The 26,478-nt window shown below is 34.0% G+C and overlaps 1 protein-coding gene across 1 annotated transcript in view; it reads left to right on the top strand.

Moving 5' to 3' along the window:
- LOC145682166 (putative inactive 1-aminocyclopropane-1-carboxylate synthase-like protein 2) overlaps positions 1-26,226 on the top strand; it is a 34,045-nt gene extending 7,819 nt beyond the window's left edge. Inside the window, exons 2-5 of the mRNA XM_081753754.1 lie at positions 3,428-3,622; positions 9,450-9,614; positions 22,644-22,801; positions 26,115-26,226. Coding sequence (XP_081609880.1) covers positions 3,428-3,622; positions 9,450-9,614; positions 22,644-22,801; positions 26,115-26,226 — 630 coding nt within the window. The remainder of the gene's footprint in view (positions 1-3,427; positions 3,623-9,449; positions 9,615-22,643; positions 22,802-26,114) is intronic.
- Positions 26,227-26,478: the final 252 nt, after the last annotated feature.

The raw sequence follows: 26,478 nt of genomic DNA, 5'->3' as shown, positions 1-26,478 counted from the left end.
GTGGGTCCTGATTTTGCACCTACTTTTTTTTTGCGATATTCTATTCCGATGCGGTTGTTTTATGGTTTCATACGTTAAATTACGTTACCAACATTAAATTCAGACAGCATTGCCGAGCGAGAGTTAGCGAGTGAAGGCGGGGTAGAGCCCCGCAGGGCACGTTGTTTTCTATCTTCGTTACCAACAATCCACTTTCTTTTCTCACATAAATCACTTCCACTTACCTTTACGGTTTGTACAAATACCCTACTGCCCTAAACTAAATTGTGTTCAATACTTTCTTGACTAATTGAACACCACTATCAACTCATTTGTTCCGTAAATCGTCCTACTTTTTGCTAGTTTTGGGCCCCCAATACTAAACAATTACCCTACCTTTTAGTGCAAATGGAAATGGTACTTAAAAACTCATATTATTAATTATGTCAAGTACAGTCAAAAAAAAATTTAAATTTTTTAACCTCCAAATTCTTTAAAATCTAGAAGTAAATCATAATATATTAAAATAATGTAATTAGTCATACGGTTCTTATAATTTGGAAGATAAAGTAAAGAAATGGATATAAATTCCTTCCCGGGAATTTATAGGCCAGGGAAAAAAACCGGGAATATTCCTATTTTTTTAAAATCCCTTCCCACTGGGAATATTTCCACTGCCCATCACTAGTAATTTCCAAGAGGTTGGGCGCCCCAAACTATAACCTCAGTGCAAAAAGTGGCCAATCACTTCAGCAAATAACAAAAACATCCATTTTTAACAGTTATAAATTCATCGAAATTAACACATAATTACAAGCAAATTATCTCTCATTGCCTTAGAGCATGTACGATTTATTGAACTTTTACATCATATGTCTCTCCGGTCTTCACAAAATAACCAACTTTTTAAACATATAGGAGAGACCGGGGCTGGTTGGCGAACTTTTCATTATTTTTTTATGAGCAGATTGTGCACTGTATTGCAATGTAATGGATGTGTACGGACAGACCAATGTTTCCTCTAATAAATTCCATTTTTGTTTTTGTTTTGTTGCTTACAGTTTTCGAGAAATAATTTTTCTTTCTTTTAAAACGGAGTATGCCAACCGACCCCTACTGAGGGTCTGGTTGGCTGATAGCGTGGGGCTAGTTGGCATTCTTTTTAAATATAGCAAAGCACACAAAAAATTGGATTTATTAGAAATATACGTTATTTTTCTGAATATATTATATATATTGCAACGAAGTAGGCTATTTGAAGTTTGAAATTACTTTTATTCACAACATTTAAAAGAATCAGCATTATGAAATATGAAAACTTCTTTCTTTCATTCTAGCTTGGTTGTCATGGCATTGAAAGCTACAAGATTATCAAACCACATCAGTTTTAATATGATTTGATGTAGGTTAATTCTTCATATTATTTCAAATTGTAATTAAAATAACTGAACTATCAAGAAAGGTAGTTTATTTCCCGCTGTTCACAAAGTAGCTAAGAGAAACTAAGATATGTTTTAGCTGAATTATCGAGAAATGTAATTTATTTCCTACTTTCCACAAAGAAAGAAAAATCAATAGCTAGGCCTCTATTTTTGTAACAAAAGAGCACATGCAAAACATTCTTGATCCTGAGAATTAGGCCTATTCAGAAAATTCAGAGTCCGGCATACAGTCTTTTCTCGATTTCTAAATTTTGACAGCAATCCAATATCTGCATGCTATTCTATAACATTGAAGTAAAAGATTGGTAGAACTGTAAACTATATAACAATAAAACAAACAATGTAACAATAAAAATAAAATGAAATAAAATTTCACATGAGGTTGTTTGGCGCACTTGCCAACCAACCCCAAATGCTATACGCCAACTAACCCCAAGCCCATTTTGTGCAACAAAGTCGTAATTACTCAGCAATTGTTTGGCATTTACGTTTTATTGTTTGAATATCCATAAAAACAAAGTTCAGATCTAACTAATGCTATATTACTTACCTCTGTACCCCAAGTAGTGACGATTCTGTGATGTAACAGAGAACTGAAAAAAATACTTCAGACTGGCAAAAACACTCTTTATCTAATGGACACCATAATCCGCAAAGTTACAAATTCCATATAAAGGTGGCAGCTGCATCCATAGGTCGCCCTTTATGACAGTAGCAACAGCTCATTATGTTAATTAATCGTCAACCAGCCCCGATCTCCCCCAATAAGTAAATGTTAATGCTATTGTAAATGGTTACCTCGTTCAAATCCTCAAATATTTGGGCGATGATTTGATTACTTTCTCTTAATTACTCTTAGTTTCTTGCTTGTTATTCATAAATACTTTCTTTCCTTATGTTTTTACTAGATTATACAGTTATTTGATGATAATACAAACAGAGTTGGGTGTTTCTGTTTGGCAGAATTGTCAGTTGGAAGATTTGTCCATTTTCACGATTGGCGCATTTGGTAATTGGCAGATTTGGTAATTGGCAGATTTGGTAATTGGCGGATTTGTCAATTGGCAGATTTGGTAATTGGCTCATTTGTCCATTCTCACGATTGGCGCATTTGGTCATTTTCGCGTTTGGCAGATTTGGTAATTGGCAGATTTGGTAATTGGCAGGTTTGGTAGTTGGCGGATTTGTCAATTGGCAGATTTGTCCATTGGCAGATTTGTCCATTCTCGCGATTGGCGCATTTGGTCATTTTCGCGTTTGGCGCATTTGGTAATTGGCAGATTTGGTAATTGGCAGATTTGGTAATTGGCAGATTTGTCAATTGGCAGATTTGTCCATTGGCAGATTTGTCCATTGGCTGATTTGTCCATTTTCACAATTGGCACATTTGGTCATTTTCGCGTTTGGCGCATTTGGTAATTGGCAGATTTGTCCGGGTCCCTTTTGATCAGGCTTCTCGACAATGCGAGCAGAAAGCTGTCTTAGCTGTGAAAAAATGACTAGATTCTGCACTAAGACAACGCACCGACCCGATTTTTTTCTTCGCGCAAGAACATTACTGTCATGGAACGTTGCTCCTCGCCGCCGTATCTATCATCCCTGACTTTTTCCTTTTCAAGAGACCTAAGGCTGGACTCAAACGTGTTTTGCCTGATTCAGAAGTCAAGCCGAAAACGACAGACCTCCTACATGAACTCACAGAAAATTATTTATAGTATTGGTACATACAGTGGCAGCAGCGAATGTAGAAGTGTGTGAATGTTGAAGGGGACTACTTCAAGTGATGAGCACAGCAAGCACTAATGCAGTAAGTGCCAGAGTTTCTAAATCTAATACGTTAAGTTAATATTTTGGGCTTTAGCACAATATGTGTGAAACTATACTATCAATAGATGCGAATAAAGGTATTTGATATGAAAACAAGAATTTTTGAACATGGCTGTATACAAGTTAATAAGTAAAGAAATTCGAAAAGTAATTCAAAATATTTTCAACTTTCATTTCAGGATATGATCTATCTTAACAAAGCTGATAGTTATTTATTGGAAGACATGCTTTTAAAGCGTCTGAACCAAGAATCTACTATCACTGCTGAAGACCTTCACTACTTTGATTTCAGTGGTGTCTTAGAACATAAAACAGCTATTGCTAATTTTCTCACAGAACATTTGAATGCATCCATTCCTGTTGAGCCTGAGGACGTAAGTACAGTTTTAAAGATTAATCAATTCTGTAAGTAATTGAATTTTAAGTAAAAACCAAAATGGATTTGCATCTGATAAGAGTAAGCACGGTGGTAGAGCGCTTACCTATGGTACGTTGGGGTCCCTGGTTCAATCCCGGCCAAATAAGTTTGTGTTGGACAACATCGTGTTCGTGTGTTTTCTCATGCTACTGCCGTTTTCTTCCACAATTTCATTCCACTAATTTTTCCATCATCATTCACTTGCTTTAGTCTCCCTTAGCCTAACAGGCATAATCCTGGGACGTTAAACTAAAAGATTTCATTTCTTTTCATTTTTGCATCTGATTAGAGCCGCCTGCAACCTTCCTTCACCAGCAACCTTGCTAGCACTCGTAATATGTATATGCGGCCCCCATAACTACTAGATAAGTTAGCGGTTCCGAAGTTAGTTTTATCGCATTATAATTATATCCAAAAAATAAGTAAATTAAAAAAAAAAAAAACACATTCTTAAGAAATGAATGAATCTCGTCAGATAATTTTCATAATTACAATTCTGTTATGACATTATTTTTATGTTTGTTTGTCAGGGTCAAAACATGCAACTTTATTTTCACACCCTTCTATGTTAATTAGATTTATGACATTTTGTAGAAATGCATAAACTTTTATGTCAATACAATTTGTTCAGATAATTATAGCTTTAGTTTGTTGTTTTACTGTAAAACTAATTATGTTTATTGCAAATGTATTAATATTTAGACTGTGTGTATGCGTCAACAACATCAGTTAATAACTTTAATAGATTTCAGAATTGTTCAGTGCTAGTTTGACACCTTTGTGCAGAGAATCTAACGAAAAACTTAGAAACTATTGCTTCCACACTGTATTTTTGGATCAAAAGATCCAATATATTTCAATCAAAAATTTTCTTGTACGCCTTATATCTAGAGAGCTACATACAGTGCAGCCAAACAAAGACTATCACTTAGCACTCAGTATGATGTGCTTATTCTGTAGAAAATACGAAACTCGATTTAGGGGCCGTTCAAAAATTTTGTGGTCCCCGATCCAAGATCCAATATATTTCAATCAAAATTTTTCCTTTAGGACTTATATCTGGAGAACTACATACAGTGCAGCCAAACCTAAACTATCACTTAACTCAATATAGTGTGCTTATTCCGTAGAAAATACGAAAACTCGATTTAAGGGCCGTTCAAAAATTTTGTGTCCCCTAATCTAAGATAAAATATATTTGAATCAAAAATTTTCTTGTAGGCCTATATCTAACCCAACCTATGACTTAACTCAGTATAATGTGCTTATTCCGTAGAAAATACGAAAATTCGGTGTACGGGACGTTCAAAAATGTTGTGGCTCCTGATCCAAATACTAACAATATATTTCAATCAAAAATTTTCTTGTACGCCTTATATCTGGAGAACTACATACAATGTAGCCAAAGCCAAACTATTAGTTAACTCACTATGAGGTGTTTATTCCGTAGAAAATACGGAAACTCGATTTAGGGGCCGTTCAAAAATGTTGTGGCCCCTGATACAAAAACTAATTATTGGCCAAAATCGCAATCTTTTGATCCATTTTTTTATTCCTAAAATTCTTGTTTAAAAGAAAAAAGACACTTTCGTTGAAACATAAGATCATAAAACATAAAAGGGTTTAATAATACAATTTAAATAGTAGGGTATATATTACAATGTCTCCTAAGATTCAATCAACAATGATTTACTTTGAAAATATAGTGAAGAGTAAGGATATGGTGGGGTAAAATGAAAAAGAAATGGGCACGAGAATTACAACGGATTATACACGAAACCACTTCCTTGATATTCAGAAAAGGTCTAGTCCTCAACCTGAAGGATAGTGACCAATGCTTTTACAATTTCTTCATTCTATTCCACCAAAAAAATCTCATTTTAGCACATTATGTATAATATAAAACATTGCTTTTGAAACTTTTTTGTTTTTAAAGTATGAATTATGACTAGAATGAAAACATGATTTCTAGCTACTATTTGTTACTATTCTACGCTTTTCAATGTAGACCCAAAACATGAGGCTTCTTTAAATTTTATGTTCCTCAACTTTATCTACTACATCTCGAAGGCACATTGTTGACGTAAACACCGCATATTGAGATTTGGGCTAAAATGTCTGTTTCACATTTAAGGTTAGACAAGTATGTAGTGTATTGAAATCTTGCAAAGAATGAAAAAATACTGAGAAAAACATCAAAAGTATCTAAATAATTAATCAAACCACAATTCTTATATTTTAGTTGTTTTGTAAAGACTCTGCCTATACGTAGAGCTGTTCTTTACCAGATTACTATAATTCTAACGGTTTATTGACAGAGTAAAAACTAGACAGCTCAAAAAATTCCAATTTTCAATCTCCAGTAAATTGACCTGTTTTTGAAGATAGGGAGAAAATTCGTAATCCCCAAATAATGTCACAAAACTTTAACAATTCTACAATGCTGCACAAGTTATTGTTCTTCGAAAATTTCAATGGAGGTAGAGGCTAATAGATTTTTTTTTTCACAATTTTGAAAACGGCTGTAGCAATAAATATTTACGAATAAATATTTCAATACTAACCCTACAACATCATAAACATTTTTAAGATGTTCAAAGGACGAAATGCTAGTATGACAAGTTTTCTTCGAATTAAGCTTTTCAATTATCTCCATTACTAGTGCTATTACGGATTTTTTGCCTATCATTTTTACGGTTCGATACGAGAAATACTGTTAACAGATGGTATTGGACATGATAGATTTTCTGAGCTGTAAATTAATAATAATAAATTTTGGACATGTTTGACTAAACTCGTTAGAAATCAACAAACATTATCAACTTGACGTCATAAACATTGAAGTATCTAAAAATTTGAAGATTTTATATTTTAATTTCCATTAAGTTTCCAACAACGTATACTTCATTCGCATTCCAGGGCTTAACATAATTTCCTTGATGTCTTAACTCTTGTCTTTTCCTTGTATTTCTCAATGTCAATAAGTTTACAGATTGTTACCCTTTTTATGCATTGCTGAGAACACCTTTTTATGACATCACTATATACAACTACTTGTTCATTAGTCTGATACCGATATAATGAACGAGGAATTCATTAACGTTTATCGAGGATTAAAACTACAAGACGTCGCTAAGGTGAAGAGTGTGATGACGATTACTATTTATGTAACATATCTCCATGTTACATTCTTTTCGGGACATAGACTTTGTCCAAAGTTAAGTGGCAGCGCTTTCTGAAGTTATGACTCGAAGTTATAAGATACAATCATTAAAGTGTTGGTGGAGAGAATTCATATTCAGTTTCATTTTACGTCTTAAGTTGGCTGTGACTATTTGGCTTCTACATCGCAATTTGCACCCAAGGTTTTTTCGTCAGCTATAGCCATTGTAGGATGTTCCAGTAGATAGACGTCTTTTCGTCGAGAGGACCACCAATGGAAGATCACCTCCAGACTGCATATAGATACTGTGTAAATGCCTTTTCTTCCCCTAGATATTTCTTCTCTCTTTTACCATCATTTTATTCTTATAACATCACAATCTGTTATCTACCTAAAGTGATCGCTGCTATTTCAGAAAGCAACTCAGGTTTCAATCTTACTCTAAATACTCATCGTACAAAGTCCTGAGATGGGCTTGTCCGTTCTAAATTCTCGATTTTTTAATATTCTTAGCTGAGTCACAAGGGCTGACAACACTATATTGCACAAAACAAGAACTTTGCAAGACCAGACTCTTCAGGGCAACCCGAATACGTCTACGCTCGAAGCCACTAAACTACGCAATAGTCATTCACTCTCATGGTCTTGGCGTTGCAGACACAGACAGTGAATTCACATATACTACTAAACTAGTTGTCTTGTCCAAGAACCTTCAAACTTATTTTTGTAATTAAAATAATGTGTTATTACTTTGGCAGGTAAGTGCATTAGATTTAGGATCTAATAATGTATGTGTAGATTTCCATTACCGACACTCACAGTAAATTGAACTTATACAACTAATGTCATGACAGCCATTTTGAAAGTATCTGGGAACTGTTTCAGAGATCTTGATTGGCTAGTCTTTTGTTTTGACGTTCCTCATGGCTATTACATTCTCGTATGGAGAATGAATTGGCGTTAGTCATACAATTTCCACTTACTCTGCCGAAAATAGTATCAATTTTCTTTGAACGATGTCCAGTGTGATTCGTTCATGAGATCTTCAAACTAAAATTGACCTTCCCTTACGCAGTCAGAAGTTATATATTGATACTTAATGCTCCTGTGGATCGGCAAATGGTGGAAGTTTGCTTGCTTTAATTACGGTTGATGCGACAGAAATATACGACTGATGTGCATCAGTTTCAAAGGAAGAAATATATATATATACATACAACATCTAGTTAGCCAGAGCAGTCTTCAAATACAGCCATACACTTATGCTAATACTGAATTGAGGCTTGGATTCCATGAGGAAACAAGCCTGGAGTCTGCGATGCGAGAAACTGCGGTAGTCAATTGAAGAGGCGACAAAATAACGATGAATATCTAAAGGTTTCTGCAACTTATGGAGATCCTGTATTGTCTTTTGAATGACATGTGTATCGTAAATTGTCGTGTAATTTGAAGGCACCATTTCTTTTTACCATTGTTGGATGCATATGGACAAGTTTGTGGCACTGTATGGAGTCCAACATTGTAACGATCCATAATGTATGATTTGTCTCAACGGAGAAATCCATGATGGATCACTTCTACATTAGACTACTATATAAGGAACAGTATCTTCTGCCAGTGGAAGGATGGTTTTGGAAACCGTCCTAGACGTATGTCACAATCCAACTTATGTGCTATGCATTTACGTAGTATTGTTGTAACAGATCTATTTTTCATTTGAAGTGATAATATAGTGCAGAAAACCTTCCCGATTATTCTGTACACAGAGAGAACACATCTCCGGAGGCAATTTTTGTTCACCACTCACGTGAAACTAACAAGTGCAATTATTTAATATTTTCCATTGCATGGGGCAACCCAATGAGAGTGATAGGGTGTATATCTAACCCGTCTGTAATTCCATGAATACTTTTACGATGTTCCTGATTGGATCATTAGAACATGTTGTTGATTGGTGGACATTAGGCTTATTTTTCAATGTTGCGATACGGAAATGAAATTCCACTAATAAGTTGCGTATGGTGCTTTCATTAACAATACTGAGCCAAATGCGTTATTGGTTTTTCGTGAGTAGATGTACAGAATATTTCAATTTGAAGTAATGAAGTAAAATCAACGTCAATTGTGTTCTCCATTGCGCACTTTCACACGACACTGTTCCACAACACCCTGCTAGGTACTAAAGCCTGTTTTCTGAATATGTGCATAGTTTGGCATGTCGTACACATGACCTTGGTTCTTCCATTGTGTTGTAGAAAGTAGCTTCCCTTCAAATATTTTAAATGCATGAACCCAATATCTTGAGATTATTTGGTGTCATTGTGCTCTTAGTATTATGTATTTTCATAAAACGTTCTTTGTCATTTCCATGAACAACTTTCTTCCTTTAGTCTTACCACTAGGCCTATCCACCAATGCTAGGAAGTACTAGAAATTATAACAGCTTTTAAAATATCTGAATTTTTCATTTTTACTATTTTATCAATTATCTCTCTTCCAAACGATTAAATTGTTAAAAGACCTCACAATAGAAAATAAATATCATTATGAAGTTGCATAGATTGGTGTCCTTCATTTTTTTCCATTAGTAATAGCTAATAAAATTTAATTTATTCCATAGGTATTTATAATGAATGGTGCCAGAGGAGCTCTAAAATCTATAGCCTATTATCTACTAAAGCCCAATGATATTGTATTATCTACTAGTCCACTTTATTCAGGTGTCTTCAAGTCTATAACGAATGGAACTGGAGTGCAATTCATGGATATTCCAGTAAAACCAAAGGTAATGCTTTCGTATAATATATTGTAATATTTAATTTTTCCATTCTAAATATTTTGCAGCCAATAATAATAATTATCACAGCCACACACACTAGAAATAAAAATTCTGTGTACCGGACCCCAGGCTATGTATTCGCTGTATTTTGTTACGCAGAATCCAAATTTCGAAACCCCAGAACGATTGAATGTGTCAAGTTTGTTTTGTGGGCGAAAAACGTATGTGCTGTATTACGTACAAAAATTTGCACCAAAATTCACTAAAGTTTTTCGACCTTAAAAAGAATTGACACGGTCGATTGTCTTGGGGTTTCGAAATTTGGATTCTGCGTAACAAAATACATTGACTCCATATCCTGGGGTCCGGTTCACAAAACTTTTTTTTTTTTTTGTGCGTGTGTGGTTGTGTTATTATTATAACTTGTACAGTATCTATGTGGAAAAAGTTCAGGTGTAACCGAAGAGTTCTTTTAAAGTGCTGTTTCGTTTGAAGTACTCACTGCGACGGAGGTAATCTCCGACTATAATTAACGTGTTTTAAAGTAAGATATGTATTACCGAAACTAATGGTGCCGATCACGCTCAAAAATAATTTAAAAACGTATTAACGACTCAACCATAAGAACAACGCATATTAAGCAAAACAAATACACATGTCATTTTTCCCACTACAAAATATGTTCGATTTTAGAGTAGCTTCAATTAGTAGGCAAGAGTAGTACTGTTCAAATTAGTATCATTCGTTTCTTGAATAATATTTCTACTGTTATTCAAGTATCCGAATATCCAAATATTCGTTTTTAATATTATTCGAACAATTATTATCTATTCTAATAACAAATATTCGAATACCCATTACACAGTCACACACAAAAATATAATTTCTGTACACCGAACACTAGGGCATGGATTCGATGTAATCTGTTACACATGATCCAAATTTCGAAACCCCAGGACGATTGACTCTGTCAATTTTTTATGGGCGAAAAATTAAAGAGATTTTGGATAGGGAGGATACACGTTCTTCTGTGTAAGTACGCGATTCAGTGTAATAAAATATATCAAATCCATACGCTGGGGCTCACTGTTCAGAACTTTTTTTTTTTTTTTTTTTTGTATGGCTGTGTTACATGTATCCTCCCTGTCCAAAATTCCTCAAGTTTCACGCTCTTAAAAAACTGATATGGGCAATCGTCGTAAGGTTTCGAAATTTGGATTCTGTGTAACAAAATACATCGAATTCATACCATGTTGTACGGTGCACAGAACTTTTGTTTTCTTGTGATTGTGTTACATGAATCCTCCCTATCCAAAATCGCTCAAGCTTTTCGCCCATAATAAAAAAAAAAAAAATGGTACGATCGATCTTCCTGGGGTTTCGAAATTTGGATTCTGTGTAACAAAATACATCGAATCTATACCGTGGGCTACGGTGCACAGAACTTTTCTTTTGTATGGCTGTATATGGCTGTGTATTCTCTATCCAAAATCGCTCCAGCTTTTCGCCCATAATAAAAAAATTGTAAGATCGATCTTTCTGGGGTTTCGAAATTTGGATTCTGTATAACAAAATACATCGAATCCATATCATGGGGTACGGTGCACAGAACTTTTTTTCTGTATGGCTGTAAATGGCTGTGTATTCTCCCTATCCAAAATCGCTCCAGCTTTTCGTCCATAACAAAAAATTGGCACTATCAATCTTCCTGGGGTTTCGAAATATGGATTGTATGTAACAAAATATATCGAATCCATAGCAGGTGTCTCGTGCACAGAACTTTTGTTTGTGTGTGACTGTGTTATTAGAATGTTCGAATATTGAATTATTCGAATTTTAACAGTCGAGAGCACAGATGGTTATTTTACAAGCTAGGGTCACTTGGGCTCAAGCTTACTATTTTTAAAGGGGCTCGCGCTCAGTAATCTGAATTAGGCTTATGCTAGCTCATAGTCTTACTCATTTGAGCTCGGGCTTGCTATCCTCAATGGGGCTCTCACTACTCGATCAAACTTTCACTTACCTCATTGGGCTTTCGTTCGCTAAGGGCTCGGTTCGCTGTCGTTTACTAGGGCTCACATTCGCTCGTACTAGCGCTCTCTAATCTCACTGAGGCTTGTGCTCACTCGGATTTCAAGTTTAGCTTGCTATCGACTTACAGCACTCGTCTTCCTACTGAATTATTGAATGAGAACCCTTTTCAGTCCCAGGCTCGCTGGTTTGAACATCGAGAGAATGAATGGCTTTTTCATAACGAAACAAAATTCATATAGCTGCTGTTTATTCTTTACATCAACTAAGAAAATATAGAAAACAGTTTCGAAATATATTCTCTTCTTACAAAAAAACGAGATTTGCAGCATTTTTTTTTTTAAAAATGATCCAAATACTGAGGGCGTATAAAATAAAAATTTTGAATTATTAGATTTCTTTATATGTTTTAAATTTACTGGTAAAACAATATCCAAAAGTGGAAATATACATTTTCATTTGCAAATTCAAAATCACAGTATTGGCCCGAAAATAATACGATTTTTTTAAAGTATAAAAACAGTTTCGCAAAATCCATATATATATTCTAACTGCAGCACAACTCTTACGATAGTGTTTCCAACCTATATCCGAACGCCAGCATACAAATTCAGCAATATAGTGCAGCCACCAATGTCCCTACTAATAGTTCGACGTCGTCTGGTTTGCAGTATATGTGCATGCAATATGCATTGTTGTTAATCCCTTTGATCGTACAGCATAGACATGTGCAGCTGCAATGATGCCGCAAACATTGCTCACAAAGAATCGAATGACATTATATCCCTTTCTTAGAATTATTGCTGCTCTCTATGTAGCATATTATTATTATTATTATTATTATTATTATTATTATTATTATTATTATTATTATTATTATTATTATTATTATTATTATTATTATTATTATTATTATAGATCTATTATTATTATTGAATCAGGAAATTACAGACAATATATCCAATGCAATTTACAATACAAAAAATTACATCAAATTATAAACAAACACATCACAATGATACGAAAATATAAGTTTAATAGCATACTATACAAGTTACACATGCAAATAATAATAATAATAATAATAATAATAATAATAATAATAATAATAATAATAATAATAATAATAATAATAATAATGAACCCCACACAACCTGTGATATAATATAGATAGAGTTACTTTTGAAGTAAATCACAATCCTCAACAAACACATCAACAACATGGCCAAATCATTGCCAGTAGGAACATCTTTTAGATAGGTGGCACCTAGAAACATTCTCAAATTCCTTGTGTAATGGCTTGGAACATATAAAGTTATTATAGTTAACAAATTCAGTTTACTATGTAAAATAAAATGCAATAATTTGAGATCCGTAATAGTTCTTCTCTGCGACAACTTCAAAATGAGCAATGACTATCTTACATTTTCTACTATTTTATCTAAGAAACGCTTAAATTTCCAACGTAACCATAACAAAATATTATTTTGAATAATTTCAAGACTAACAGATAATTTGTAGTTCTATTCCAGATACTGGACAAATACTCTGACTCCTTGTATTAACGTAATAAAGACGGCACATTTTCTCACAATTAATGTTTATTAATACCCATTAAAAAAAAACAATATTCCTACGAGCCTTTGAAACAATGTTATTTAGCGGTATATACTGTATTTATTAAAAAGCTACTTGTTATCAAAGACAATACCCAAATATCTAATAAAATTGCAAATTTAACGAATGTCTTATCAACAACATAAGTAAAATAAACTATATTAGACTTGTTCGTAAAAATCATATTAAATATTTTATTACAATTTAATGGTACAACATTAACTTCCGACCAATATAGAACATTATTAATATTATTTTGAATTACAAAGCAGTCATCAAAATCCTTAACAGTTTTGTAAATATTTAAACCATCTGTATACATTATATGTGCAATTCAAGTTATCGCTTAAATTATCATTAATAAACACGAAAAATAAAAGCGGACCCAATTTGGAACACTAAGGAACACCGGAACAGATATTGTAGATATCAAACACAACTCTTGTATCTAACAATAAATTTTCTACATGACAAAGAAAATACTCAAAATATCATGAGATAATTTGTCAAAAGCCTTGGAGAAATCAAAATATTCTACATCAACCTGTTCGTTATTCTTAACAACAGGAAGAACATCAGTCATAAAACAGGACAGAATCGTCTCAGCAGTTAATCTATTTTTCACAAAACCATGTTGATGTATAGAGATACTAGAATAAACATTATTATACAAGAACCTGCAAACCAACTTGTCATGAACACTAGGAATAATATTCAAGAGTTAAATTGATCCATAATCGCTAGATCCTTACCATGTTTTGGAAAGAGGGACAACAGCAACAGCGTTCCAATGATCTGGATAAACAGAGGTAAGCAAGCTCCAATTAAGCAGCGATTCAAATATACCGGAGAAGTAATATAGTTGATTCCCTTCAATATAAATATCGGTACATGATCAAGAACACAAGAAGACAGCATTAAGACCTTTTATAACTTTTGTTATTATTGTCAACTGGGTAGAAACATCTACTGCCAGCCACTGTCTATACGTTAATGTTACGTAAAAAGGAAAGTTTTAAATATATAGACTCAAATAGTTCAGCCCAGGAGTCAGCCAACAATTTTTACCAGATATATACAATTAACTATAAGTCCAGAGGTTTGATTCGAATAACCTTTCTCCGTATTAGGAATTTCTAATTTTTTCGAGGTACTCCTTAAATTGTTCTCTCTTTCATAAATATAGGTAAAGTTATCAGAAGTATTTTATATTTGAATTGTTAATTCTCGTTTAGGACAGCTTTAAATCTCCTGTGATACTGTTCTTTAGCTTTAATTATAGAAATTAAATTCTTGGAATACCAAGATGGACATTTCCTAGATATAGGCCTACTTAAAGGTATGTCATTTTCCATACTTAATTTTATTGAATTTTCAACTGCTATAGCAGGTAAAAATTGTATTCTGAACTTAGTATTGCTAGGTATATTAGACCAATCAGTTCCAGCAAATTCTATGTATAATGATAAATAATCTCCTTTGTGAAAAGCAAAGTGAGTAAATTTGTCTTCTGTTGATATATTAAGATAGAAAAAGGGAGCTTAATTTCAATAAGATAACGAAAACAATTAGGGTTAACTATTGAGTGAACCTTTTTCGTAGCATAAACATTAAAATTAAAAATTACCAACCCCAACTCAGATACAGTACATTGTGATTCACATCACGATTAATATAATCTGAAAAAGGATAACAATATACTAGCTTTACATCGAGAATAATAATAATATAGCCATATAACTGGCAAAAATTGTTTCGTAGCCCAATCCACTTTAGATATAACAGGGGTCTCCAAACTTCTTAGTCTAAGGATTGTACTGATTTCTCCACTAAGTCTCAAGGGTCTACCTAGGTAGCTCGTAATACCAACATACTGTGGCGCCAGCACCTTCTTGTGGGGAGTTGCAGAATTACGCAAAATTGTTAATCGAATTATATAGCACTTTCGTGAAGTGAGTACCAGAACTAGAGCATGTTCTGGAAATGTCCTGCTTCGCGATTGCTTGTGTGGAAGATTCGAATACTTTCGAGTATTTTCGAATATGTTCTGCGTACCGAAGATGTGTAATATAAATACGGTAGACAATTGAGAGTAGGACAGTTTCAACTTTTGAGTTCGGAGCGACAAGTTCGACCTAAAAAGCGAAATATAGTGCGACTAGTGTGTTTTGTTACTATAGTTTAATAATAAAAATATAGTGTTTTTAATTGTGAATGGATAAAACCGGTGAATTCTTTATTCAAAATCCCGGCTTATAATTACATTAATTAGCATTATTTTGACTTGAAGTTACCCTACGTGTCTTTTGTATGGATTTATATAAATATAGGGAAAAATGAAGGATATGAGTGCAGAACATTTGGAGAACAATGGATATATCAATATTTCGTGATTGAGTCAAACAATAAGAATAATTTAATGCATGCAATTTGCAATAAAACAATATCACTCCACAAAGAATACAATATGAAACGTCATTATAAAACTAAGTATTCTCAGAATTACTCCAAATATACGTACAGGAAAGCCTACGGTTACAAAAATATGAATCATTGATAAGCGGGTTGAAATGTCAACAATATTGTTGTTTAAGAAAATAAATGTTGAACAAGAAGCAGCAACCCATGTTAGTTCCTGCATGGCTCATTCAATTGCGAAACGTGGGAAACTATTTACCTACGGTGAATTAATCAAGGATTGCATTTTTGCAACAGCAGAAGAAATATGTCAAGGAAAAGCTAATTTTTTAACAAAGCATAAGTTTGTCAGCAAACACTATTTTAAAGGAATTGAAAATGCTGTTCAGAAAAACAATGTTCAGTGGGGAAAAAAATACAGTGTATTACTATTGATGATGGCAGATGAGTAGAAAAAATAAAGGTATCGTACTTCTCGTATCAAAGGCAACAAAAATTACGGTGTTTCAAAACCATCAATCGTATGTTGCATCATTCACCAGTATTCTTGGTGCTTGGATATGTCAGAAGTTTTAAAGTTATTCATGTCAACTGTTAATTATATCTGATCGCATGCGTTTAATCACTGTCCATTTCACGAATTTATTGAAGAGATTGGGGGGGGGGGGATGGAATACCATATTATACTGCAATACGCTGGTTTAACTGCAGCAAAGTTCTAAAGCGAGTTTTTGAGCTCCGAACAATAACCGAACTTATCTTGAATGAAACGAATCGACTTCTGACTAATCGAATCTATCGAATCACATAATAACAATGTGTGGCTATTGAAGATATAATTTTATGCAGATTGAACTAAACTCATGAATTACCTTAACTTAAAAGTACAAGATGGAAACTATATATATATCGAGCCGGATCCCGGATTGTCTGAGGGGGGTGCACCAATAACTACTAAAATAACCAATCATACTGAAACTCCTCAAAATGACATGACAATGTTCTTCATCCCTGATAACACTGATGCATAGGACGGAGGGAAGTATTTTTAGAGAGGGTCGCAAGTGTTATGCAGGAAAAAAAATGTTCTTCTCTCGTCCTGGCTTCTGTTTCCTTCCTTACTTGACAAATGTTATATTGTTTTGCTTGGTAAATCTTTTTCCTTCAACCTTTAGAAAATCGACTTAAACTATTGCTTTTGCAAAGCTCTGCTTTCTTTTAAGCCGCAAACGGAAACATGATGGCAGAAAGTTTCGGAAAGTATTTTCACTGCCAGCTTCTTATTTTAGATAGTGTATATTTACAATGCAGAGGGAGTGCAAGTGCACCTTTGCACCGTCCTAAATCCAGCCACACTGTATATATATATATATATATATATATATATATTATATATATATATATATATATATATATATATATATATATATATATATATATATATATATATATAAGATTATGATGTAATTACAAATGACATCAAAATTTTTTGCAATCCTTTTAACGCTGACATAGAATCCCTTGCCCCAGAACTTCAAATAAAAAAGTTTGGTTTGCAGTGTAGCGATAGTTTAAAAGAAAAATATAGCAATTTATCGTTGCTGGAATTTTATGTCTTCCACTTACATATTTCATCAGTTGCATAAAGTTGTTCGTGGCCTTCTTCGCCCTTGTGATGAGTAACACTAATTCCTAATAGTTAATGTAATACTAATTTCTAATAGTTAAAGTACATTCCTAATAGTTAAATAACATTAATTTCTAATAGTTAAAGTAAAACTAATTCCTAATAGTTGAAGAAACACTAATTGCGAATAGTCAGAGTAACACTTATTCTTTATAGTTAGAGTAACACCAATTCTAATTGTTGAAGTAACAGTGAATCCTAATAGTTAAAGTAACACAAATTCATAATAGTTAAAGTAAGATTAATTTCTAATAGTTAAAGTAACATTAATTCTTAATAGTTGAAGAAACACTAATTCCGAATAGTCAGAGTGACACTTATTCTTTATAGTTAGAGTAACACTAATTCTAATAGTTACAGTGAATACTAATACTTAAAGTAACACTAATTCATAATAGTTAAAGTAACATTAATTCCTAATAGTTAAAGTATCACTAATTCCTAATAGTTGAGGAAACACTAATTCCGAATAATCAGAGTAACACTTATTCTTTATAGTTAGAGTAACACTAATTCTAATAGTTAAAGTAACAGTGAATCCTTATAGTTAAAGTAACACTAATTCATAATAGTTAAAGTAACATTAATTCCTAATAGTTAAAGTAACACTAATTCCTAATAGTTAAAGTAACACCAATTTCTAATAGAAATAGCCAAATAACACTAATTCCTAATAGTTAAAATAATTCCTAATAGTTAAAGTCGTTACTCCGCTACGTGCGATGCATTATACCTGATGCTAATAGATGGTGCTAGTGTGCAGAAAATTTCAGATTTAAAACTAAATTTATTATGACGATTTACTTGCAACTTAAAAACTGTATTGTGTTAATTTGCTTATTTAAAATTCTATAGTGATTATGCTAAACACGGACATATAAATACGATTGTAATTACGTATATAATATCTGTAAGTATTTATTTCATGTTAAGCACAATATAAATTAGTAACTAAGTAACTTGAACATAGTATTTAAACTGCAGGCATTGTTTGTTTACCTATAGGAGAGTGCAATACTTTAACAACCTTTACCGCCAATCCACATGAAGCACACAACCCTTAACAGGTGGTAATCATATTTAGATTGGAATATTAACATTTATGAACCTACACTCACTACAATAATATTGAAGAAAAGTGTGAAATGATAGACATATTCAATATGTCTGAAAAAATGTTTAGGAACACAATTTGTAGTATGATGAGCTGAGTTAATTAATGAAACAATAAAAATTTCTGTATGTTTTTCTTCTGTAAAAATAATGATATTTTACCATATATGTAAACAAACACTGTAAATGGGCAGGACGCCTGTTGTGTTGTTGTTACAATAAATAAATAAATAAATAAATTGAGAAGTTAAAATTCTACTTCTTCCCCCAGATCGTTGTGCTGAGGGTACTTCCGACTCTTCTAGGTGGAAGCAAGAAACAGTAGATATTACTTCCAACATTGACAACTGGCAAAACATAGTATTACTAGTTTACAAAACGCTTTATTGATTCAACTACAATGAGAATCTTCGCTCGGAATGACGAAAGTAACACTTCTTCGCTGTAGCAAAAACAACTCAGTCGATAGAGCTGAATTTAGTACACAAATTGATACTGAAAACTACCAGGTCTGACCCAGATAGCAAAAATGACTTGCAACAAACTTGCAGCAGATTTGCAATCCGAGTCTGGCAAACTCGCAGCAGACTTGTGATGCAAGTCTGCAAGTTTGATGCAAGTTTAATGCAAACTTCCTAGTTGACGCTTTTCGAACTTGCAGCACGCCTGCAGTGCAAGTGTATGGTAAGTTTGCAAAGCAAGTTTCTGCAAGGGGTTTATTGCACAGCGAGTCTACTGCAAGTTTCCACTTGCACTGCAAGTGCACAGTAAGTCGGCAGCAAGTTAGTGTAGGTTTGACGCAAGTCTCTGCAAGGATACCAATTGCACTGCAAGTCTACAGTAAGTTTGTAGAAAGTCTTCTGCAAGTATATACTTGCATTACAAGTCTACAGCAGGTCTTCAGCAAGTGAGTGTAGTAAGTCTTCTGCAGGTATATACTTGCATTGAATTGCAAGCCTTTTACAAACCGAACATTTACTGTATACGAACAATCACACAGTATATTTTTCTCAACAACTTTGCCAAACAATACACGTTTAAAATTACTTACGTAATTATCTTAATTATAGACTTCGCACCTACTACAAATGGTGGCCTGGCGGGGAGATTTCTAAGATTAGACTTCTGTGCCATCTGTTGGTAGAAACTAGAACTGACACACTTGCTACAAACTTGCAGAAAACCTTCGAGGCAAGTAAAATCTAGCAAGTGAAAATTAAATTACGACATTTGCAGATAACTCTTTCAAAACACCTGCAGCACGTGTACAGTGCACGGAAAGCCTAGCAAGTTAAAATCAAATATAGTGAAAGACTTGCTGCAAACCAACATGCTATTAGGGGAAAGGAAGCTACTGAATATAAGTTAAGGGTGTGGGTAATAAATAGCAAAAAACTATAACTCATATAAAGGTGGCGCTACTTTTTTTCTTTTACTGAGTTGAACTATGTATAGGCTAGTATGATTCACACTTCTGTTGACGTATATACTAGGAGAAAAGTGTAGTTTATTGGAGATGAGCTCTCAAAAATGACTCATCCGATTTTGTTCACATTTCATAAATACATATTCTATTACTACTTTGATAATATGGCGTAGCTCAATTGTTCTGAAAAACCTACGAGGGAGTGTACTCTTGGAGGTGAGTTTTTTCGAACTTTTTTTTTTTTTTCAGAAATGACTCTACCATTTTGTTGATAATTCATAAATAAACGACTTCATTTATAACCCTACTATATGGTATAATTAATTAGTTATTAAAAATCACAAAGTGAAGTTTACTTTTGGGGGTAAATTTTCTTCGAACAAAATTTTCCCAAAACACCTTACATTTTTGCTCGTATCTCAGAAGAGAATATTTCATTAACAATTACAGCACAATATGATTGATTCGACTGCAATGGGACTCTTCCAAGGGAATGACGAATGTAGCTTCGCTCCAGCAAGAAGTACTAAGCCAATCGAGCAAAATTTAATACACAGGTGGAGACTAAGAAGTGATAGGTCTGAAAGGATGTTACCCGTTATAGGTTAAAGAGGTGGTTAATAAAGCGAAAATAATGTAACTTGTAAATACGTGGCGTCACTTATATGTGTTAATGTTAAAATGTTCCACTTATGCACAATATATAAGTTAGGAAGGTTCACACTCATATTGACATATATCAGGAAAGCGTAAATTTAAAGAAAAGATAATAATTAATATTAATATCAATAGAGAATGTAATTAGACATATAAATTGAGAAGTGTGGATATTTATTTATAACAGATTTCAGATACAGCACTAGGCCATTTTACACTGAATCATTTTAACAATTTGATAACATAACAATTTAATAACAATTTGAGGTCAAGATGGTACAACACAACATCGACATTACAAAAATAGTTTATTTATAGATGATATGAAAGTATACTCACTTGAAAAAAAAAACGTCTACAGTTTCTGATAACTGATTAGGTACTGACAATTCGGTTTAGAGGGGACATTTGGACAATATTAACTCTCGTCGCTTGAGTGTAAAAGAGATCACTAGACCGTGTTGTTCTAGCGGATACGCGAAAATTAAAAGTAGAAGTGATTGGATATTATCTTATCTTGGATATTATGATAACTGGGTATTATCTTAATTAATAATTTCCATCTCCATCTCCATCTTTTACTTGCATTTTCATCATTTATCTGGTATCGTCCCTAATAACTCTATACCGATTCCTCCAATAACTAGAACGTGGAGCAAAGATGGTAAAACTTTCTTTTGACGACAGATACCAATCACTGTAAAGGTGTGATTATTCATTTATCCCGCAAGGCAAGACATTGCCGAAAGTTGTCATTGATCTGGGAGACAAGACACTGGCTGTTTAAGGATTCGTGAACAAGCGGTACGGTAAGCGAAACAACGTTCCCGCATATTTATACAGAATCAGTGCCGTGCCGTGGAAAATCAGAGCACAGGGCGAAAGTATACGACGGCGTTCCCATACATATATTCCAAGTAATTTTTCCTATAGGTTTTCCTTTTTCTACAAATAATGAAGACAAACTACTTTCTGTTTTCATGCCACCTCGGTTCCATAGAACAACTCGGAGTAAAATGCGTAAGCTCACAAACTGTATAATTGAATGAACGCGTTATGAGCATACTGAAAAGCGCCTGTGTCATGAAAATGCAGTCGGATCTCAGCCGACAGAACACGTCCCAGTCACATGTTCCTTGAACCTAGTAAAAATGAGAAAAGTTGTAGTTTTAATGTTCCCGATTATGATGTTAGAATGTGTGGTAAATGAAAGGGGATGATAATGAAGTAATTAGTGGAATGAGAAATGAAATCGGAGGGAAGGTAGAACCCACGTATGTAATGCCTAATAGCGTATGCAGGGAGACAGGTACATGCTGTCAAATTCATCTAATAGGCTAATGTTTTCATAAAATCTTGATAAGTGGCCTTTGCCTACGCCACTGCTGATCACTACAAAATACGTAATCCGAAACACTAGACCCTTAATATTAAAAAAAAAAAAAAAAAAAAAAAAAAAAAAAAAAAACTAGAGTGGTTATCATGCTGAGGCTACTGGCCTGTGTTACAATTAAATTGTACTAATCAAGGTTGTTATAAAATAGAGGATCTGCCTATAGAAAAATATCTTGGAAGCCATACGTCACAGTTTCGCCACCTCCACTCTGCCCATTCCGCCCAATAAGATCGCAATGTTTTGAGCCAACATTCATGACAGAAACAAAGTAGCCAATCAGACGATGGGGGAAACGAGAATAGCCAATCAGACGTGGGACGCTCGGTTGTTTTTTGCTTCATTGAGTTAATAGGATGATGATACATAGTATATGGGCAGATCGTCTATTTTATAACATCTTTGGTACTAATGGTAACAGCATTTTTTTTTTTTTTTTTTTTTTTTGCTACGGGGTTACCAGCTTAATGCTTCAGACCTATTCACCGTGCAAGTCGGATAATAGAAGGATTAGAACCTATGATACACTGTAATTCAAGTATGATAAACTTGATATTAGAAATGGATATAACATTTAAAATAGTCAAGTAAATTTAGCATTATTTAAGCCCTGTTCATTAATCCTAAATAATTTTCATATTCACAAGAACCGATTATTCTCAGAATTTAAATAAAATATTATTCTTTCTTTAGGGTTTCATATTGACAATCAAAGCTCTGGAGGATAAAATTTTGTCTCTGCAGGAACAGGGGTTATCAGTGAAAGGATTTGTCCTTGTGAATCCAAACAATCCATTAGGGGATGTATATTCTCAAAAACTTATCTACGACTTAATGAATGTGTGCAAACGGTAGGTACTTTAATATGAAGCCTTCATAGGGACGAAACAGTTAACTTTTATTCCATAGAAACGATACAAAGCTTTTTTTCTCCCTGTTTCTATCTACTTTTATCTACCGAAATTATTTAAGCACATGCTTATAATAGGGATTGTTCTATACATTGTTATTATAATCTCTTAATCATAGTAAAGTATACTGTACCACAGAACTTTACTCAAGTGCACTCTTCGAAAACATATCAAAAGAAATTACAACTTATAGAGGGTATAGCCGGGCAAAGCGGTAAAACGTGCTCTTACACGGATTGCTGTGATATTTATACCAATGGTGTCTCATATACAAAGATAACTTTTATTTGACCAGAAAATCAACTTCAAATTCCTTCGAATTTCGAAGTTATTGTTGAAAATTCCAAAAATCAAAAATTGTTCATATCTCGGAAACTACTTAAAAATGAAATGAAATTTTTAAGTTTTACCGGCTAGGCTAAAGGAGAGAGTTATGATGAGAAATTAATGAAATGGTGGAATGAAGAAAGTGGGAGGAAACGGGATAACCCCGAGAAAACCCACGCACACGATGTTTGTTTACCACAAAGCTCACTGAAACTACTTAAGTTACGAGGGTGAAACAAAATATGAATAGGCCTATACTTTGCTTGAAGGGCCTTACCGAAAACAAGAAACAATATAAATTGCTCTTCAAATTTCTAGCAAAAAGTGCATCGAAAAAGTGAGTGCTTCGAATTCAAATATTTTTGGTTTATGTTTGAGTGACCAGCTTCTATTTTTTTTCCATAGAAGTAGCATTAACCCACCTATAATATATTTTAACCATGGTTTGATGCTCGTGGTGCAACTTGGTGTAAAATGAGAAAAACTAAAGTCAGACATGCCTTGAAGATATGCAACCCGTGTCACACCATAAATGTTTTTAACTAGCACGAATATTGTCAGAAGTCAAAGATGGTTGAGTTCGAGTTTCTGACTCGTCATGAATGGTTCTATGTGAGAATATAACTATCATAATCGTACCTCTTTCAGAAACAGCGTGAGAGCACTACTGCCATTGATTTTCATTCTTTCTTAGTAAAATACCAATATTTTAAATCGTGATTTATAGAAAACAATGTTTTTTTTAAAATTATCCCTATATATGATGTATACTCATATATAATGTATGAAATGTTATAATGCACAAGATGATGATACAAATATATCAAAATGTTCTTGCAATGTCTTTCCTGTGTTAGAACACATTGCAGGGAAAATGAAGAACACGGTATGTTGAACCTTCAATCTTCATCACTATAAGCGTTTATTACTGGAGTCACAAGACCGGCAACACAGAATTTGCTTAAAATTTTTGTAGGCCGAACGATCTTAGCAAAGTATCGAGCACGTGAAAGGTAATGAATGTTTGCAGCGACATATGAACATCAATCTATTCGATTCCCATGTGCACATTCACAATAATACGGCTTTACACCCTAATATCTTATTGTATTTGGAGCAAAATCAATATATGTCTTCCTACTAATATGTCGAGATCGTACCTCGAATTTAACGGTATGTGTATTTTCTTTCAGGAAATGGAGATTGGTGCCGTTATCTTCATTTACCATCGCATGAGATGAGTTGATTTTAAGTTTAACGCTCCTTTTAGTAGCAAGGCTATATGAGACGTAGACCTACTGATTAAAGTGGAATCTGAACCACATGAACTCCCGTCCGAAATCGAACCCAGATCTCTCACGCCAAAGGTGCGTACGTGGTCAACAGTATTGTGAAGTTTAGTTGACACAAAAGTTTTTTTTTTTTAAAAATTAAATTGTTATGAGTTCTTCTCGTGAACTGACCGCGACTTCGAATTTATAGGGTAAAATGTTTTTTTTTTCTTGGAAGGACGTCATATCCAAAACATGCTGTTTCCTTTTCAGCCCTAGAATTGCAGTACACATTATTCGAATTGCCAGTGAGCAGAGTAAACAAAAACACAACAGTAGTTAAACGGCAGTTCTATTATTATCAGCGGCACTAGCGCTCTCATGTGGTTTCTCGAAGAGGTACAATTATGGTCAACGATTATGAGAGTTATATTGTTATGTAGAACCATTCATGACGTTAATCTTATATCAAATTGTAGCGTGTTGCGTTATGTTGCGGAACATATCCCCGGTGTTTCTGGATGGGGGCAGCTCCAATTTGGGATATTTTCTTATTTTCTATTATGTGTCCTCTGGGAGAAGTTTGAGTCGGATCTGATCCTGCCTTGTTCTGTACGTTGCTTGTGAGGCACTTAAGAAAGCTCGATGTTCGTGTTCGTCATAAACTCAAAGAAGTTCATTTAATGGCATCATCTGTGATATTCTAATTAAAAGTCATGAATAGGTTTGTTTTCAGAAGCTACTAATAACTGATAATCGTGGCATAATCGTGGGACGTAAAACTAAAGATTTCATTTGCACCAGTGTTAGTCCATCTCATCAAAGGGATAACAACCAAAAATCAAGTATTCTTCCCAAAGTTCAGCAGCGAAAATAGAACCTACTAATTAACGTAAAATCCGAACCGCATTTAGCTCCTTCCGGGAATCGAACTCTGGTCTCCCACGTTAAAGGCGCATACGCTAACCGGTTTTTTTTCTTTTAAATACTTTATTGTACTCTTATTTAGCCAATTACGTCAGAAAGGATTAACAAAGAAAATTGTACTGTGAGCATCCAATTATACCAAAAAAAAAAAGTACAATAGACACATCAATAAATTGCTGCTAGAAAATTAGCAAACTTTTGTTTACGAATTGAAAGTGCTAGAGTTTGCATACGGAACAATAATTGATTGACATACAAAGTCACATTATTATTAAAATCATTACATAAAAGAATATCGATAGTTTGGGACGTGATCCATAAAATTGCGTTATGTTTAGTGCTGGGATAAAATTGATAATCCGGAAGCAGCATGAATGACGTACAGTGAATATTAGAAGGAGTTGTTCTGCAGATACGGGCAATGATTTTTTGATAATGAAACCATATAGCTGTGTTTCGTGGGCAACTTTCGAGCCGGTGTTGGAGAGTATCGAGAACATAACAAGTACCGCAGAAAGAAATATTACAGATACCCAATTCATAAAGTCTCCCGTTAGTAAGATATATATTGTGAACAACACTGTACCAAAGAGATTGCATGGCAGGAGACAATACCGGAGTATGAATGTTTGACCAGATTTTCTTCCAGTGTGTCATTGGGTAATGTTCTACAATACAGGGAACCGAAGTTGTGGTGCCATGATAATGATTATATAATTGTCTAACAGAAAGATCTTCAAGGTGACTCCGTGCGATAAGCGAGTAACTAATATCAAGAAATACGTCCTTGAGGTATGGCACAAGGGAAATCCAAGGTTGTATATGCAGGGGAGCTTGTAACTCAATATGACGTAGTGGTACACATAACGCCTTGCTGGAAAAGGATTCGGAGTAGGAGCATAATGTTTGACAGACGTGATGAATCAGCAGCGAGTAGCTCTGAAATTTAATGTCTTTAAGGCCAAGGCCACCATCACGTTTTGATAAACACGCAGTCTCGTGACTTACCCTTAGGCAGTGATTATGCCACAACAGTTGCCCTGTGTGTTTTCGTATGATACTTAGGTATTTCTTCGGCAAGGAAAAAAATTG

This window comes from Thermobia domestica, chromosome 3 (assembly GCF_964235325.1).
Source record: "Thermobia domestica chromosome 3, izTheDome1.hap1.1, whole genome shotgun sequence".
Lineage (NCBI taxonomy): Eukaryota > Metazoa > Arthropoda > Insecta > Zygentoma > Lepismatidae > Thermobia > Thermobia domestica.
Note: the sequence above shows the minus strand (reverse complement) of the source record. Positions and strands in the feature narration are given on the sequence as shown.